This window comes from Pleurodeles waltl, chromosome 10, assembly GCF_031143425.1.
Source record: "Pleurodeles waltl isolate 20211129_DDA chromosome 10, aPleWal1.hap1.20221129, whole genome shotgun sequence".
Taxonomy (NCBI): domain Eukaryota; kingdom Metazoa; phylum Chordata; class Amphibia; order Caudata; family Salamandridae; genus Pleurodeles; species Pleurodeles waltl.
Genome location: NC_090449.1, coordinates 284005510 through 284025399, shown reverse-complemented (window position 1 = coordinate 284025399; position 19890 = coordinate 284005510). Strand labels below are relative to the sequence as shown.

At 43.3% G+C, this 19890-nt stretch overlaps 1 protein-coding gene across 1 annotated transcript in view; it reads right to left on the bottom strand.

The window, feature by feature from the left end:
* The window catches only part of NUBP1 (NUBP iron-sulfur cluster assembly factor 1, cytosolic), a 320559-nt gene that overhangs the window by 281018 nt on the left and 19651 nt on the right, over positions 1 to 19890 (bottom strand). Inside the window, exon 5 of the mRNA XM_069210416.1 lies at positions 9469 to 9501. Within this exon, the coding sequence (XP_069066517.1) occupies positions 9469 to 9501 (33 nt within the window). The remainder of the gene's footprint in view (positions 1 to 9468; positions 9502 to 19890) is intronic.

The window sequence follows — 19890 nt, the reverse complement described above, 5'->3', positions numbered from 1 at the left end:
CTGCATCCACAGCTGGGTGGGTAGTAGCTCCTGCTCCTGGACTCTTCTGTGACTTCTGGACTTGTCCCCTTCTTCCACGGGTCTTCCTCTTCAGGAATCTATAGCTGGTTTCTTGCAGTCTTGTCTGAGTGTTGCACTTTATTCTTTTCCTTCCTTTTGGGTGGCTTGGGGAAAATTCAGTAATTTACTCCTTTCTTCCTGGTCGCTAGAGGGCACTGTGGCACTTAACCTTTGGTGTTTCCTAGTACCCCCAGCTCCCCTCTACACATTCCTCTTACCTAAGCGGGCGTTCTGTGTTCGCATTCCAATTTATTTTAGTATGTGGTTTGGGCTCCCCCTATGGTCACTATTGTGCATTTGCACTGTTTTCTATCACTTTCTATGCCTGTTGCTGATGACTAGTGTATATATTTAGTGTTTTTACTTTTTGGAGGGTTGCCTCTCTAGTACTTTTTGGTATTGTGTCATGAAAATAAAGTACCTTCATTTTTGCAACACTGAATGTTTTCTTTCATGTGTGTAAGTGCTGTGTGACTACAGTGGTATTGCATGACCTTTGCATGTCTCCTAGAAAAGCCTTGGCTGCTCATCCACAGCTACCTCTAGAGAGCCTGGCTTCTAGACACTGCCTATGCTACACTAATGGGGGATACCTGGACCTGGTGTAAGGACCTCTGGCACCCACCACACACCAGGCCAGCTTCCTACACGAGTATCATAGGTAGTGATGCCCTGTCTGAGTTTCCTGACCAGAAAAAGAATGAGTAGGAGAGGCAGAAAAGTGTTCACAAATAGCCCTGATAAGTTTATCCATTGTGCATTGCCATTGGATTGTTGGTGCCTGGATGCAAAGCTTTGGCACTCTGCATTTTCTACGGTGGTGAAAAGGTCCCTTGTTGGGGTCTCTCACTGCTGAAAGTATATCTGTCGGGTTTGAGGGGGGATTTTCCACGTTTGTACCTGTTGTTGTGTTTTGCGTATGAGGTCTGCTAGTGAATGTCCACTCCTGGTATGTATTGTGCTAGAAGATGGACTGTGTGCATGTTGGCCCATTTACATATCACTTATGCTAGCTGAGAGAGCTGTAATGAATGGGTCCCTCCTTGTTTCTGACTATAGTACATTACTTTAATGTTGTCTGTTCTCAGGACAGTTTTCCCTTCTATGTTGGGTAGGAATGCTTTGAGAGTCATCTGAATGGCTAGTAATTTCAACATATTGATGTGCAATGACTTGCTGTGGAGACCAATGCCCCTGTACCACACTGTCCTCCATATGAGCACCCAATCCCATGAGTGATGCATCAGATGTAATTCTCACTTGTGGGATTGGGTCCCTGAAGTCTCTTCCCACCTGTATGTTCTGTGAGTTCCACCAATGTAGTGCCTGATGGAACCTGGGTGAAACCAACACTAGAACCTCAATGTTGCCCTTCACTTGGAACCATTGCAATGCTAAGCACTACTGTAGGGGACTTATATGTAGTCTTGCAGGTGGAACTATCGCTATGCAAGAAGACATACCACCTAGAAGACGCTTCACTGTTTTGACTGTTAGGTGACAATCTGGCTGAAAAAGAGCCAGTTGGTTCTGGAGACTGAGAACCCTCTGAGGTTTGGGGTATGCTTTTGCTGTGATCAAATTGCATATGGCTCAAAGATAGGGTTATATTTATAGTGGCTGCAGATGAAATTTGGTGGCACTGATTATAATCCTCAATTTGTGTAGCAGGTTGATTGTGGCTTGACTAGCCTGTAGACATTTTTGTTTTCTGGAATTCTTGATCAGCCAATCGTCTAGACAAGGGAAAACATATGTTTTCCCTTCTTAGTTTTACAGCTATGACAGCTAGACATTTTGTGAACACTCGAGGGGCTGTTGTTAACCCGAATGTTAGTACTTTAAATTAAAAGTGATGTCCATTTACCAAAGAGTAGATATCTGCAATGTGCCAGATATGAAAACATTTGTCCTTTAGATCTAATGCCGATATGAAGTTGCCTTCTTGAAGTAATGGTATTACATCTTGAAGAGTTCCCATATGGAAGTGTTTGGATAGAATGTAGAGACTGAGAGGGTGTAAGCCCAGTATTGGACGTAGTGAGCCATCCTTTCTGGGTATTAGGAAATATAGGTAGTATACTCCCATACCGTGATGTTCAAATGTGACAAGTTCTATTGCTTCTATTGTTAGCAAGGCCTTTACTTCTTCCTTTAGCAGATGTAGATGCTGTGGATTTAATATGTGCCTCTTTAGAGGAGTATTTGGCGGCTGTTGTTTTAACTCTAAGTAGTATGACTGACTGATGTTATCCAACACCCATTGATCCGATGTTATCTCTGGTCAAAACTGATGGAACTGCTGCAACCTCCCCCCAATAGGAGATATGTGATCGGCGATGTATTGGAGAGTCAATGTATGGTGGTTGAGACTCCCTTTGAGGGGGTGCCTTTGCCCTTTTCTCTAGCTTTGTACCCACCTCTATAATACTTGCTTCATGCTTGCTTCTGGAGTTATTTTTGCTTTGATAAAAAGGGGTCTCTGTGGTGTATTTTGAGGCCCTTTTCCATTGGTAACAGCGAAAGGACTGCTACTTTCGTGATTAGGTTTGTAGAGCATCCGTTGATTTTGCTGTCTTTCTTGATTTTTTTGTTATTGTTTGTCAACCTCTGGGCCAAAAAAATGTTCTCTATCGAAAGGGATGCCAAGAATATGCTGGTGCACTTCTGGCTTAAATCCTGCTATACATAGATATGCATGTCTACGTAGCATAATGTAAGATTTGTTTGCCTTCAGCGATTAAGTCTTCCCCTCTCTTTCTATACTGATCTGGGAGGTGCTGCGTTAATTCTTGCATCCCAAGTTGCACTGTTGTATCTTGATAGCAGTTGCACTGAATTTGCGATCCCCCAGTAATTTGCGTGTCCTGTGGCCACCCTTTTGCCAGCTGTGTCAATGCACTTACTTCTTGTCAGGAGGTGGAGCTCCCTAGCGCACTGGGATGCTGTTCTCTTTCTTGCTGTTATGATTATTAGGGAGTCTGCTGTAGGGTGGCCCCTGATTTAAATTGGGTCTGAAAGTGAAGGTCTGTATTTGCTTTCGATTTGTGGATTAACTACACTGGATATCACTGGGTCCATATGTCCTTTGATACGTTAAACACTATCTCAATCATAGGAAGATACTGTACTGTACGCTCAGTGCGAGAAAGTGACTCTACTATAAATCTGTTTCTTTCTCTATGGTTTGCATTGGGAGTTTGAGATATTCTGCAGCTCTCTGTATGACACTATGATATGATGAAGAGTCATCAGGTAGTGAAGCTTTTGCGGGAACTGGTGGTTCTATAACGGAGTCAGGCAGAACCAAGTCCTAATCAACCCATGAGTCTAGGCTGAGGTGGGTCTCTTCAGGCGAATCAGTCATAGTCCTGTTGAGGAGTATCCCCACTCATCTTTGTGTCTAGTCGAAGGAGATCTAGGTTGTGGGGACTGAGGCTGTTCAAATGTAATAGGGCTTGTGGCCCATGTTCAGTAGCCCTCCTCTTAGGTGGTGGTAGCTTAACTTCAAAAACCTGTCCACGTCTTTTGACTGTCTTTGTGTTGTTGTTTTTTTGCACATATTTGTGCAGTCCTTCAAAAACAAGGTCTTCTCCTTCTATTGGCATTTGTTTTTGTGCTGTTTTAGTCCTTTTCTCTGTCACTATTATTGGGGCAGAGGAAAGTGTCTTCGGCATTAAAGAGTGTCCTTCTTCGTTTTCTTTTATTGATGCCAATGGGTATCTGTATTCTGAGTGGCTCGATGCAGAGCTTTTCTTTGGATTCAATGAATTTTCAGGTGCCGAAGCAAGTTTTGTCTTCTGCATGAATGTGTGTGTCAATTCTGACGTGTGGTCCGGTATCTAAGTGGTGTCAGTGCCATCCCTATATTTTGGCTCATTTGCCCGATCGTGATTGAGAACATTCTTGTCCCTTCTCGGCATGCTCTAAGGCACCAACGCATGCTCGCAGAGTCAACCAGAGCCTGAAAGTTGTGGTGCACCATGGTGTGGAGGGGAAGTTGTGTTTAATATTATCTTAAGTCTGGGTGGATCAATTGTAATCAGGCCTCGAAAAAGTGACTTGCTCAATTGCTATGGTAAGTCATATTTAATCAGGTTGAACTATTTTTAGAACCTACTCACCCTTTCTGGTGAGTTGACAAAGAACAGGTGTTTTGTTCAGTCAAAGCGAAGGAGCAATAAAGACGTCTTTAAATCTTGTTCTTTTCACATTTGCTCTGTGTTCAGAGACAGAGGTCAAAAGTCAGTTTGTCTTCTTGCAACTACTTTTTGTTCCAACTGCAGAGTTCTAGGATTTTGTAAGGTGTACTGTCTAACCTGTTGTACACCGTGTGAAATGAAAGATTGTAGGGTGTCAGGAGTTTCCTAACACACATTTAAATAAACAAGGTCAACTCTACAAACATTTCAAAATATATTTCAGTAGCTGTGAAAGACCTTTTTTTGTACTTCTGTGTGATAAACAAATATGATCTAATACGATGAAAAAAATTATATAGGATGAAAAAATAAATCTGAATACTTTACTTGGTAATGTGCAAATGATAAATATGGTTTCTGAAACCCAGTTTTTACAGATTATTGTTAATACACTATATAGTTTTATCAGTAAAAGCTGCAAGTTAGTGGGAAGGTTTTTGGACATTTCTTGGAAATTTACTGTCTATAAATGACAGCGCGCTACCACATCATTCTGTAGTAATATATTTATTAAAAGTGAGTATTTAAACATAAACTGAGAAACACTCCGGCCCTAATGGCAAAGCTATTGGTAAACTAAAAGGCAAGTCATGGATCATGTGTACCCTTATATGTGGGCTAGATTTATTATACATGGAGCAAACGTTTAGTCTATTTAATCAAACAAAAAAATATATATATATTTTTTTTTTAACAATAGAATTGCTAAGCTCACATATTTGAAGGTGCACTCATGTGGGAATGAAGAAAAAAAGCGACTCTCTAAAATAAGATATTTGCCTAGGATTACACAATTTGAAACCCGTTTCCGGGTCAAGTACATTATAGTTAGGTCAAATAGGTTACTCAACCTGGAGGTCTAGTAAAATTTTTATGATTTTTTTGAGGCATGGTACTCACAGCCCTTGGCGTGGTCCTGGTCTACGGTCCCGACATAGGTACCAGAGTCTTCTGTGTGAGGTCCTCAACCAGCATCTCAGGTTTCGCTTCCTCACTGGATTCATCAGAGGCGACAATGTAGGCTTGCGATCATGACCCCAGTTTGAAAATGCAAATCAGCATCGATCTCAGCCTCGCTGTTCAATCTCATCTACTTCGCAGGGTTTTCTTGTTTTTTTAAAAGGTTGCATGCTAGCAGTTCCCTTCCTTGTGTTCTGGTGATAAGCCGAAGCCCTAATTACAGACTTTGTGGGTACTAGGGTAGGTGTATTTAGCCCTGCTCTGAAGACACCATCGAAGAAGAGTCTTTTCTCACCTCCAATACCTGGAGACATACATTCTCAATGGGTGTGTATGTCGACTTCGTGTAGATCCGATGTGTGTGCTTATTGTATACACTGTTTCAGCATGCATCAGAGTCATTTGTTGTTCTTCGCTGCCGTATCTCTTTTATTTTAGGAGGTGACATAGGTGTTGAAATTAAATTCAAGAGCTCTGACGCAGACCATCCAAGCCTGATGAGGAAACAAATAATCTAACAAAAGAGCTGTTGAACATGCACAATGCCTTGAGGAGGAGGAGATACAAAGCACAACATCAAGCATAAAACTTTTTTGAGATAAAACAGAGTCCAGGCCCAACAATAACTGGCAGGAGTGTGCACAGCATGTGTATCTGCAGCCAACACATTCTACAAATCTGACGTTCTGGCGTGGAGTACGCTGTATGGCCTTGTGACATCACATGACACGACTTCCTTCATCGATATGAAGATAGCCCCTCCTGCTGGCGATGTGAGAGCTTTGAATTTTCTGGATTCAGTCAGATGTCTGGGATTAGTCTACAGGTGAAAAATCTGCAGGCAGAAGTATCTTTCAAAGTTGCAAAGTCATGGGATAGTGGGGATTCGAACAATGGGTAGTATGACTTTGGGTAAGGGGAAACTACACATATGAAACCAAATGTAGCAGACTTGAAGAAAGAAACATGTTTTTTCAAAATTATGTTACAGATTACCTCATTCCAGTTAAATATGCGGGGGCAATGTTCACCAACTGATTTTCCTGAGGTCTCAACAAAGGTTTGTGTAACCCTCTCTGGGACTGTGGAAGGGGATAGATCGGATACAAGAACAGATGTTTTCAATCCAACCAACAAATCTTTATTTTGGCTAAATAAAACAAAGGTTTGTCATAGTACCACAATAAATACATTAATAAATAGAGCGAACAAAATACTGCAACTTATCAAGTAAACAGTACATTAAAAAGTTCTATTTCTAATTTTGTTTTTTAGTGAAGTACATTAGTCTATCCCAGGCAGCAATAATCAGAATAGTCAAAACACTCCATTACCAATTAGACAATAAAAACTAAACACAACAATTTAAAAAACATTTAAGAAAACCTGTGTAGCTGGTTGGGACCCAGTGCCTTTACCTTTTCACGTTTAAAAAACAATTTTAGCAGCTCCTAGATAGGGACCTCCTTTGTTCTCAGTTTCCATGCCCACAACAGGAATCGAGAACCAGCAAACACAATCTGTTCTCTTGTATCGCTTTTCAAAATCGTAAGGGACTCCTGATGGTTCCTAACCCCAACTAACTTGCATAATGCAATAATCCACATTAAGTGGGGCTTCCGGTATTTAGGGAAAAAGAAAAGAAGTTGTGCTTCCCTCTCATTATGTGATGGGCAATAAGGGCAGTCACTAGTTTGACAACCTGCTTTTCACTATTTTACTGTAACAAAATTTAAAAGGTAGTATGCCCAGTCTAAATTTTAACATACAAATGTTTAGCCTGGGACAGATAAATTCTGCCCAAGTATTGCTCGTACTTGGGGACGCACTTGTGATTGAGGAATCTGCATTATGACACATTCCCAATACGCTAGCTTTACTTCATTGTAACACCTGTGGTTTTTTTCAGTGGAGAGTTCCATATCTCCCCCATTTTTATTGACTGGAACAGGTTTTTAACATGTCTGAGCCATGGGGTATGGATGTATTTATCTTGGTGAATTAATTATACTAAAGCATCACTATATGGGCTCAGTTCCCCAGTGGTCCACAAGCGTACACAGTATAGCAGTGGTTTGTAAATGGGGAATCTGGATCCCCTTCTTACGTATTGGCACAATCACAGCGCTGCGCCATGCGGGGGGAATCTCCCCTCCCCAATGACATGTTACTTAGTGCATAAAGCAAACCTTATGCTGCGATAAGTGGCGGTCACTGAGGATATCGTCCAATCCTGGGGCCTTTTCTTTTTTCAGCAATTTCAAGGCCTGAGGCATTTCTTCCATATCAAAACTGGCAAACTCTCCACTATACATTCTCTCAGCCTTAAGTCCAAGATGGAAATCAGTGTTCAAAACCTTGCGAGTTGGCAACTGCTACTTGTCACACAGCCATTCCGTACAGAGATCCTCAAAATGGTTTACCTACATCTCAGGCTGAATTACTGGGTCGAGGTGGCTATCAGTGGTTGATGTACCAACAACCAGCAACTTTCAAAAGAGTTTGGTATTTCTCTCCTGTAGGGTTTTATTTAGATTCACCTATTGCTCAGCCTCCCAGTCCCTTTTAGCTCCCCTTAGAGTTGCTTTATAAACATCCTGCTGCTCTTATTTCAGTGAAACTCCCCTTTTTTACTGCTGCTAATAGAGTTTTTAGTGATTCGACATGATTTGCAGTACCATCTAGGCAAATTTTGGTGCCTCTCCCCTCTGCCTTTCTTCTATAAAAAGAGGCCTCAGTTGCTCCATCAATTTACAATGGAGCGTGACAACGTTAACCTCTGATAGGTCACTGCACTTGACCACTTCCATTCTCTCTGTTACTGAGGTATAAATTTGGGCCTGAACCCCAAAATGATTTGCCACGCTGACTACTTTACATTTCTTTTGTTATTGTTTTTTATTACCTCAATATTGTTTACCACTATTATAGGTGCCAAGCTGTTAGAATTGAACGGCGTCAAAAACACCATTTAGCACTTGATGTCACTCTCAGCTCTCGACACCACTGTCATATCCTGAAGGAAAGGCCAGAGCGTTTGGTCCAAAAACATGAAGTCTAAACGACTTGTGAATGTTCCTCTTTTAAAAGTTGGTGAGGCCGGAGTATCTAACTTGGTGTCTTCATTCACTAATCTCAGACCCCAGGTCACAACTAGCTCATCTAGCTGAGCTGTCACCACTGTAGATTCTCCCAAGTCACTCTGAACAGCCCTGGACCTACGAACAGGCCCAGCTTAAAGGCAGGGCAGTATAGAATGCCACAGTTCATATGAAATATAGGCATTACAACCCCCTGCATTATTACTTGAGCGCTCCTGCTTAATTGGGTCAGCATGTCTACTATGACCTTCACTGTTGCCGACTGAGTATTTATGGGGGCAGATCTTACATAGATGCTCGCAATAACTAAGTGCTTAGGCCCTAAGTGGCTAAAAACGTTTATCTCAATGCCCAATACATCCCTACTATTAGAGGGACTGGAAAAAGGTCTTGCTTCAGCCAAATTACTAGGCCATCTGTTGCTCGGCCCGCAGGAGAGGATATTGCATAGGCACTGAATTCCAGGAACCGAGATCTATATACTGATTAGGTTGCCTAAGTCTCGTGAAATAGGATGATATGATGTTGATCTATAAATCTGCACCATTCTGGGTCACAAAGTTTTGCTCTAATCCCGGCCACATTCCACAAAAGTAGATTAATAGTGTTGCCATTTGGTACTCCACTCCCAGCTACATACTCCGAGTTATCGCTCTGCTGTTTTCAATCAGATTATCCACTACTAGTAAGAAATATTGTGTTACAAAGTTCAAGACCACTCCACCTGCATGTGGGTCAATTTGCACTTGGTACACATGGATTTCTTTTAATAGCGCCGTTAATACCTCAATTAACTATGAAATGAGTGGAGACTCAACGACAGCGGATTCAAGGGGTATGGTAGATTCCAGAAGGGATGTAGACAGAGGAAGTTGAATGCACAGGAAGAAGCAGAGATACTTGAGGTAGATAGATCACCGAGCAGGACTAATAGGGGATGGGCTGTGATGGGGCACAGTTACTTTTTACTGAGCCATCATTTAATGGGTTAGTGCGGACTACTGCGAATTTCAATGTATGGTTTGCTGTCACCCTTCTTCTGTTCCTCATATATCCCTTTCTACAATTCCTGCAAAATGTCAGGCACACTATTTTAGTCTTGTAGTACAGATATGCATTGCTAACCAAAGTAAGGCACAACATACCACGGGAGACCATCCAGAACCACTCTGATGAACCTATTAAAAGAAGAAAGAAAAACATTTTTCATCAGACAATACACGTTTCCTAATAAACTAAAAATATGTATTTATGAAGTTGTCATTGGGAGAGCAGCTGTCTGCTATTAAAAAAGACTTTATTATATATATATATATATATATATATATATATATATATATATATATATATATATATATATATATGTATTTATGAATGCTCTATAAAGTCACAAACTTTGCTCGAACAAACAACGGATAAACTACTCGCCCATAGCTAAATCAATAGCCCATCCATATCCTTTGTAAAAAGTAACCAAACCTAGGTCACAACCAATCAGATGATAGTACCATGTAGAACCTTCCCAAGGTAGGGTGAATTCCTTAGAATTTCTAGCACAAGTGTGATAAAGGTGTAAATGAGGAAATAAAGTAAGCTTCTCTGGGGAGGAGAGTGGGTCGCTTGTGAATCTATGAAAGATGCAAATACTGGAGAATGAAAATGTCACTTACCCAGTGTACATCTGTTCGTGGCATCAGTCGCAGTAGATTCGCATGTTCTGCAATAGCTCGCCATCTGGTGTTGGGCCGGAGTGTTACAAGTTGTTTTTCTTCGAAGAAGTCTTTCGAGTCACGGGACCGAGTGACTCCTCCTTTTGTCTCCATTGCGCATGGGCGTCGACTCCATCTTCGATTGTTTTTCCCCGCAGAGGGTGAGGTAGGAGTTGAATTGTAGTAATAGTGCCCATGCAATGGAGTGACTAAGTATGCACCTATTTAAGGTTGAGATGATACATATATAAATAATTGAAGGTAACTTCCAAACTGCTACAGGCTCCCGGGGAGGCGGGTGGGCACATGCGAATCTACTGCGACTGATGCCACGAACAGATGTACACTGGGTAAGTGACATTTTCAGTTCGATGGCATCTGTCGCTGTAGATACGCATGTTCTGCATAGACTAGTAAGCAGTTATTTCCCCAAAAGCGGTGGATCAGCCTGTAGGAGTGGAAGTAGTCTGAAATAATGTCCTTAATACAGCTTGACCTACTGTGGCTTGTTGTGCGGATAACACGTCTACACAGTAGTGCTTGGTGAATGTGTGAGGCGTAGACCATGTGGCTGCCTTACATATTTCTTGCATTGGGATGTTTCCTAGAAAGGCCATGGTAGCACCTTTCTTTCTGGTTGAGTGTGCCCTTGGTGTAATGGGCAGCTGTCGTTTAGCTTTAAGGTAGCAGATTTGGATGCATTTAACTATCCATCTGGCTATACCTTGTTTTGAAATTGGGTTTCCTGCATGAGGTTTTTGAAATGCAATAAAGAGTTGTTTAGTCTTTCTGATGTTCTTTGTTCTGTCAATGTAATACATCAATGCTCTTTTGACATCTAATGTATGTAGTGCCCTTTCAGCTACGGTATCTGGCTGTGGAAAGAACACTGGAAGTTCCACTGTTTGATTTAGATGGAACGGTGAAATAACCTTTGGCAAAAATTTAGGATTGGTCCTTAGGACGACTTTATTTTTGTGTAGTTGTATAAAAGGTTCCTGTATAGTAAACGCCTGAATCTCGCTTACTCTTCTCAGGGAAGTAATGGCGATGAGAAATGCCACCTTCCAGGTTAGGAACTGTATGTCGCAGGAGTGCATGGGTTCAAAAGGTGGACCCATAAGTCTAGTTAGGACAACATTTAGGTTCCATGAAGGAACAGGTAGTGTTCTTGGTGGTATAATTCTCCTAAGGCCCTCCATGAATGCTTTAATGACTGGTATTTTATATAGGGAAGTTGAATAGGTAGTCTGCAGGTATGCAGATATTGCTGCAAGGTGAATCTTAATGGAAGAGAAAGCTAGGTTAGATTTTTGTAAGTGAAGCAAGTAACCCACTACATGTTCTGGAGTTGTGTGTAATGGTTGTATTTGATTAATATGGCAGTAGCAAACAAACCTCTTCCATTTACTTGCATAGCAGTGCCTGGTGGATGGCCTTCTTGCTTGTTTTATGACTTCCATACATTCTTGGGTAAGTTGTAAGTGCCCGAATTCTAGGATTTCAGGAGCCAGATTGCTAGATTCAGCGATGCTGGATCTGGGTGTCTGATCTTTTGGTTGTGCTGTGTCAACAGATCTGGCCTGTTGGGCAATTTGATGCAGGGTACCACTGATAGGTCTAGCAGCGTTGTGTACCAGGGTTGCCTTGCCCAAGTTGGTGCTATCAATATGAGTTTGAGTTTGCTTTGACTGAGTTTGTTTACCAGGTAAGGAAGGAGAGGGAGAGGAGGAAAAGCGTAAGCAAATATCCCTGACCAGTTCATCCATAGGGCATTGCCTTGGGATTGTTTGTGTGGGTATCTGGATGCGAAGTTTTGGCATTTTGCGTTCTCCCTTGTCGCAAACAAGTCTATCTGAGGTGTTCCCCAGAGTTTGAAATAAGTGTTCAGAATTTGGGGGTGAATTTCCCATTCGTGGACCTGTTGGTGATCTCGAGAGAGATTGTCTGCGAGTTGATTTTGTATCCCTGGTATAAACTGTGCAATTAGGCGAATTTGGTTGTGAATTGCCCAATGCCAAATTTTTTGTGCTAGCAGGCTTAACTGCGTGGAGTGCGTCCCTCCCTGCTTGTTTAGATAATACATTGTTGTCATGTTGTCTGTTTTGACGAGAATGTATTTGTGAACTATTATTGGTTGGAAAGCTTTTAGTGCTTGAAAAACTGCTAGAAGTTCTAGGTGATTGATATGCAGTTTTGTTTGATGTACGTTCCATTGTCCTTGTATGCTGTGTTGATCGAGGTGTGCTCCCCACCCTGTCATGGAAGCATCTGTTGTTATTACGTATTGTGGCACTGGGTCTTGGAAAGGCCGCCCCTTGTTTAAATTTATGTTGTTCCACCACAGAAGCGAGAGGTAAGTTTGGCGGTCTATTAACACCAGATCTAGAAGGTGACCCTGTGCTTGAGACCACTGTGATGCTAGGCATTGTTGTAAGGGCCTCATGTGCAGTCTTGCGTTTGGGACAATGGCTATGCATGATGACATCATGCCTAGGAGTTGTAATACCATCTTTGCCTGTATCTTTTGTGTTGGATACATGCGTTGTATGATGGTGTTGAAATTTTGAATTCTTTGTGGACTTGGAGTGGCTACTCCTTTTGATGTGTCGATTATGGCTCCCAGGTATTGTTGTACCTTGCGTGGCAGAATTTTGGATTTTGTGAAATTGACGGTGAACCCTAGTTTGAAGAGGGTTTGTATGATATGATTTGTGTGATTTGAGCACTCTATTAACGAATGGGCCTTGATTAGCCAGTCGTCTAGATATGGGAACACATGTATTTGCTGCCTTCTTATGTGTGCTGCGACTACTGCTAGACATTTGGTAAAGACTCTTGGTGCGGTTGTTAATCCGAAAGGCAGTACCTTGAATTGGTAATGTATTCCTTTGAATACAAACCTTAGGTATTTCCTGTGCGATGGGTGTATTGGTATATGGAAATAAGCATCCTTGAGGTCTAAAGTTGCCATGTAGTCGTGCAGTTTTAGCAATGGCAATACTTCTTGTAGTGTGACCATGTGGAAGTGGTCTGATCTGATGAAAGTGTTCACTACTCTGAGGTCTAGGATTGGTCTCAGCGTTTTGTCCTTCTTTGGTATCAGAAAGTACAGTGAGTAAACTCCTGTGTTTATTTGTGTGTTTGGCACTAATTCGATTGCATTCTTTTGCAATAGTGCCTGCACTTCTATCTCCAAGAGATTGGAATGGTGTGTTGTTAAATTTTGTGCTTTTGGTGGTATGTTTGGAGGGAATTGTAGAAATTCTATGCAATAACCATGTTGGATAATTGCTAGAACCCAAGTGTCTGTAGTGATTTCCTCCCATGCTTTGTAATAATGACCTATTCTTCCCCCCACTGGTGTTGTGTGGAGGGGGTGAGTGACATGTGAGTCATTGTTTAGTAGTAGGGGTTTTGGGGCTTTGAAATCTCCCTCTATTTCTAGGGAATTGCCCTCCTCTATATTGTCCCCGAAAACCTCCTCTATACTGTCCCTGGTAAGTGGACGGTGTTGCTTGTGAGGTGCTGGCTTGTGTGCTTTGACCCCGAAACCCCCCTCGAAAGGGCGTTTTACGGAATGTGCTGTAATTCCCTCTGCTCTGCGGGGAGTAGAGTGCGCCCATGGCTTTGGCAGTGTCCGTATCTTTTTTGAGTTTCTCAATCGCTGTGTCCACTTCTGGACCAAACAGTTCTTTTTCATTAAAAGGCATATTGAGAACTGCTTGTTGAATCTCTGGTTTAAATCCAGACGTTCGGAGCCATGCATGCCTTCTGATAGTTACAGATGTATTAATTGTCCGTGCAGCTGTATCTGCAGCGTCCATGGAGGAACGTATCTGGTTGTTGGAGATGGTCTGTCCCTCCTCAACCACTTGTTTTGCCCTATTTTGGAAGTCCTTGGGCAGATGTTCAATGAGATGTTGCATCTCGTCCCAGTGGGCTCTGTCATAGCGCGCAAGTAGTGCCTGGGAGTTCGCGATGCGCCACTGGTTTGCAGCTTGTGCTGCGACTCTCTTACCAGCTGCATCGAACTTGCGGCTTTCTTTATCTGGGGGTGGTGCATCTCCAGATGTGTGAGAGTTGGCCCTTTTCCTAGCTGCTCCTACAACAACAGAGTCTGGTGGCAGCTGTGTAGTGATGAAAACCGGGTCCGTAGGAGGCGGCTTATACTTTTTTTCCACCCTTGGTGTGATTGCCCTACTTTTGACCGGCTCCTTAAATATGTCTTTTGCGTGCCGGAGCATACCAGGGAGCATAGGCAGGCTTTGGTAGGAGCTGTGGGTGGAGGAGAGTGTATTGAACAAGAAATCATCCTCGACCTGTTCTGAGTGGAGGCTTACGTTGTGAAATTGTGCTGCTCTAGCCACCACCTGAGAGTACGCGGTGCTGTCTTCTGGTGGAGATGGCTTTGTAGGGTATGCCTCCGGGCTGTTATCTGACACTGGGGCGTCGTATAGGTCCCATGCGTCCTGATCTTGGTCACCCTGGCTCATGGTGGTGTGAGCTGGGGAGTGTGATGGAGTTTGTGCTGGTGAAACGTTAATCACGGGCGGAGGAGAGGGTGGTGGTGTAACTCTTTTCACCACTTTTGGTTGTGGTGCTTGTTCCGTCTGGAACTCCAACCTTCTCTTTCTCCTAATGGGGGGAAGGGTGCTTATTTTTCCTGTCCCCTGCTGAATGAAGATACGCTTTTGCGTATGGTCCACATCAGTTGCTTGTAGCTCTTCCTCAAACCTATGCTTTTGCATTTGGGAGGTTAGCGAGTGCTCTTCTGTATAAGAGCCTGAAGCTGGGTCGCTTGCAGTTTGTTTCGGCATCGAAACTTTGTCTGCGTGTTTTTTCGGCTCCGAGGTGACTTTTTTCCTTTTCGGGGCCGAAACCTCTCGGCGTCGATCTGTTTCGGTGCCGCTGTCTCGGCGTCGAGCCGTGTCCACACCGGCATCTCGGTGTCGAGGCTTGTCTCCAGCACTTTCTCGGTCCCGAGAAGGCTGCGTGCCGGTGTCTCGACCGGAGTCGGACGATCTCGGCACTGTTTGGGCCTTTTTCGGTGCCGACGGTCGGTCACCGAATTTATGGGTCGAGCCATGGCCTGGTGGCAGTGGCGTCCCCTGGGCCTTGTAAATGTTTCTTTGTGTGGTTTTCGACGTCTTACTCACGGTTTGTGTATCGTCGAATCCTTCGGAGTCTGAGTCTTGGATCGAGAAGGTACCTTCTTCTTCCTGTTCCTCGAACTCCCGTTGGGCTGTCGGTGCGGACGCCATCTGAAGTCTTCTGGCTCGACGGTCTCGGAGTGTTTTTCGGGACCGGAACGCACGACAGGCCTCGCAGGTGTCTTCGCTGTGCTCAGGTGACAGGCACAGGTTGCAGACCAAGTGTTGGTCTGTGTAGGGGTATTTATTGTGGCATTTGGGGCAGAAACGGAACGGGGTCCGTTCCATCGGCGTTCTTCAGCACGCGGTCGGGCCGACCAGGCCCCGACGGAGGATCGAAAAACTACCCCGAAGGGCACCGGAGCTCTTCGATCTTCGATGCGGTGTGGAATCTAAGTACGCCGATCCCGAACGCAACAATACCGACGAAAATCTTCCGAAATTAGCTAATTTTCCGTTCCGAAACTCGGAGCGACAGGAACACGTCCGAACCCGATGGCGGAAAAAAAACAATCGAAGATGGAGTCGACGCCCATGCGCAATGGAGACAAAAGGAGGAGTCACTCGGTCCCGTGACTCGAAAGACTTCTTCGAAGAAAAACAACTTGTAACACTCCGGCCCAACACCAGATGGCGAGCTATTGCAGAACATGCGTATCTACAGCGACAGATGCCATCGAACCTGTAGTTACAGGTAAGTAACGTGTTTTCTTCTCCATTATTGGATCTTTCATAGATTCACATGCTTGAATCAGAATAGCGAGCAGTCATAACAGTTCACAATTGTGAAAAAAACACAAATACCCTTAATGGACGGCGGGTAACCATATGATATAACTCTATTCTGTTCTCCATATAAGAAATGATAGCATATAAAATTAAGCATGAGTGATATAATCACACTATGAGATAATAAGAAATAAAAATAAATTCACCTCCATGAGAAGAGGCTTACCTTATTGGAAAAGATGACGTAAGACTCCTTGTCCTACAGCTGTGTCCGTGCTGTAAACTCCAAGCAGTAATGCCACACGAAAGTCTGTGTGTTTTTCCATGTAGCTGCACAAGAGATCTACTCCAAGGAGACACTAGTCGAAAAGGCAACAGAAGAGAATATTGCCCTTGTAGAATGTGCTTTACGCTTGTGTGAGCGGCTTACCCACTTTAGAATGGCAGAGTTGGATGGTTGATGAAATCCATCTTGAAATAGTCATATCTGTGGCTGAAGCACCTAGCTTGTTAAGATCATAGGAAACCAGTAACTGATCAGTTTTCCGAATTTGTTTAGTTCTTTGCAAATAAAACTTAAGACATCATTTGACTTCAGGAGAGTGAAGTGCTTTTTCAGCTGATGAGGATGGATTTGGAAAAAAAGTGCCTAGTACCACAGGTTTGTTGAGGTGGAATTGGGATAGAACATTAGGAACAAACTTTGTATTTGTTCTAAGGAGAACAGTCTTCAGTGAAGTGTAGACAGGGTTCCTTGTTAGTAAAGGCTTGGATTTCGCTTACTCTCCTTGTAGAGCCGAGTGCCAAAAGTAATGCAACTTTCCACGTGAGATACTTGAGCTCAGCTCTCTGAATGGGCTCAAAAAGGTGATTTTATAAGTTCTGAAAGGACTACATTAACATTCCACTCTGGTGGAGGACGGGGAATCAGAGGAAAGGTTCTAAATAAACCTTTCATAAATTCCTGATCCGGTTTGAGCAAACAAAACTGAGAGAGCATCTGTTATGTGAAATAGCAGTGAGGTGAACTTTAACAGACATGTACCAGTCCTGATTTAGCCAGAAATAGGTACGGCATAATCTGTTCAGGCGATTAATTGAGATGGTGGATTTTGTTTTGTAGAGACCAAGAGCAAAAACATCTCCATTTGAATCTGTAAACTCTCTCAGTGGAATCAGCTCTCGCCTTGGATAATATATCCCTGGAATCCTGGGGGATATATAAATGTTTGAGCTCGTTGAATTCAGGGGCCATGCATGTAATTGGAGAGAGGCGGGATGTGGATGGAGGATCTGCCCCCTGTTCATGGTTAAGAGAGTTGACGTTACAGGCAGACAATATGGGTTGGTTTCCGAGAGTCGAAGTTGCGTGAACTAGTGTAGGTAGTCAGGGCCAGCGTGAAGCAATGAGGATCAGTCGTCGCAGTTTTCTCTTAATTCTTTTCCATTGCAATCCTGGGTATGGGGAAAAAGCATAAGCAAAGATCCGTGACCATTATATTGAAAACGCATTTCCCCATGACCCTCTCTGTGGTTCCCAGCTGGCGAAGAACCGGCATTTTCGGGTCTCTTGCGAAACAAAGATCTAAATTCGTCGTGCCCCATCTCTGGGATATGGAGTCGAGAACTGGTTGATTGAGTTCCCATTCGTGGCAGGTTTGACTGGTTCTGCTCGGAGTGTCTGCTAGATTGTTGTTTATTCCTGGCATGCAACGCTTTGATGAAGATACAGTGTAGTAGTACCCACTGCCACACTTTCTGAGCCTCCAGAGAGAGAATATGGGACCTTGTACCTGCCTGCTTGTTTAGATAATGTATGCAGGTGGTGGTGTCTGTTCGAATGAGGGCGGATGATGTTTGTATCCTCAGAAAGAATGACTGCAGTGCCAGAAACATGGCTCTCAACTCTAGGAAAGTGATGTGCATTTTGGAAAGAGAAGCATTCCATTTGCCCCCTATTTGGAGATCTTGAAGTTGGGCTCCCCAACCTTCCAGGGAGGCATCTGTGGTAATAATAAAATCCGGAAGTGGAGAGAGAAATGGTAGTTCTGCTGTCAGAAGTGCCATTTTTAGGATCGGGGTAGTTTGAATTAGATTGTTGAATGATTCAGTTACTTGGAGCCATTGCTTGACCAACTGTTCTTGGAATGGTCGCATTCTGAGAAATGCATGAGGCAGCATAAGAATGGCTGAGGACATCATGCCTAGAAATCACTTGAGGATACAGACAGAAATTAACTCTGTTCTGGATAGATCGTGATCTCTGCAAACAAGAATGCCTTTTTTGTACTGGTTCCAGAGTTGCCTTGAAAAAAATTATCAGGAGTGTGAGAGTACCGATTTGGGGAAATTGACTGTTAGTCCCAGAGAGCGAAACAGCTGGAGGCAAATCGATGTGGCTTCTGAAGAGACCATGCTTTTACAAGCCAATCGTCGAGATACAGAAAAAGTTAGTCCTTTGAGCCTCACATTTGCTGCTACTGGGGCAAGGCATTTAGTATACACTCTGGGGCTGAACGGAGACTGAAGGATAGGACTTTGAACTAAAAGTGAGCTCCTGCCACATAAAACGGAGACATTTTCGATGCTTTGGGTGGATAGGGAGAAGAAAGTAAGCACTGTGCAAATCGAGAGTAGCTATAAAGTCCGCATGGCCAAGAAGTTGTAATATCTCCTGGAGAGTCCTACAGAACAACTTTTTCTGTATATATTTGCTTAGCTTCTTCAGGTCTAGACTGGGCGCCATTCTCCAGACTTTTTCTTTACTAGAAAGAAGTGAGAATAAAACCCCTTTCCTCTCTGAGAACGAGGAACTTTCTCTATGCATTCTTTTGTAGCATGATGGCTGCTTCCTTCTTGAGTAAATGGATGTGACCCACAGGTGATGTCTGTGGCGGATGAGGAGGTGGAAGTTGTCAAACTCCAACGTATGACCATATCTTATTATATCCAGGATCCACCTGTCTGTGGTAATTTGTTTCCATTGGTTAAAGTAACAAGATATGTGTGCTCCCTTGGGTGGTAGATAAGGGAAACTGTAGCAGGCTCCACTGAATTGTCACTTATTCCTAGACGCATCTCTAGATTGTGCTGTTTGCTTAAGTCTGGGCTGCTGTCTGGAAAATGCAGCTTGCGCTGGTGCACGATATTGGTGCTGCTAGTAGGTGGAATGAAATAACTGATAAATTTGCGGTTGGTACCGTTGATAGCTTCCAGGAAAGCCATAGGTTCCTAGGCCTCGTGCTCCATGAAAAGATGTTTTTCTCTATTGAAGTGTTCCCAAGGACCTAGCCGTATCAGTATCCGTCTTGATGGTCTGTAAGGCGTCATCTATATGCTTGGCAAAAAACATATCAGTCAAAAGACATGTCCAGAATCTTACTTTGTACTGTAGTGAATCCTAGTTTGTTTTAATGGGATACAGGATTTAGCTTAGCCTTTGGCTTGCAGACTCATGCCCCTGTCCCAAGGGACTTTTACCCTATTTTGCTTGCTCTGTTTTAGAGCATTTATTTAGTTAAATCTTTTAAGATGGCTGCCTTGTTTTTAGTTAGGACCACGTTTTAGTTTGCATTATGAGTGATAAACTGTAGTTGTTCACTTCAGGTACTTTCCCTCTTCACGCTTTCGAGGGGAATTGTTTATATTAATTACCGTCCCAAGCATGCCTTATTATCTATTGTTTGGGAATAAACCTATGTCAGGGGTCCAAGTAGATATGTATAAATATTCCTCCCTTAAACAGATATTCAGAGGGATTCCGACCAGATGCCACCACTGCTATCAATGATGCACGTCGCCTTGGCGCTGACCCAGTCTTCGTGTCCCTACGGAGTCTGAGCTAGAGACCTCATTCCAAAGTAACAAGGGTTGAGGGCTCTTTTCATGGACATGGCATTGGCAGATTAGGTTTAACATACCTAGCTCTCCTTTAAGTTAGAGGTTATGCCTATCATGCTAGGGTATTAGGACATAT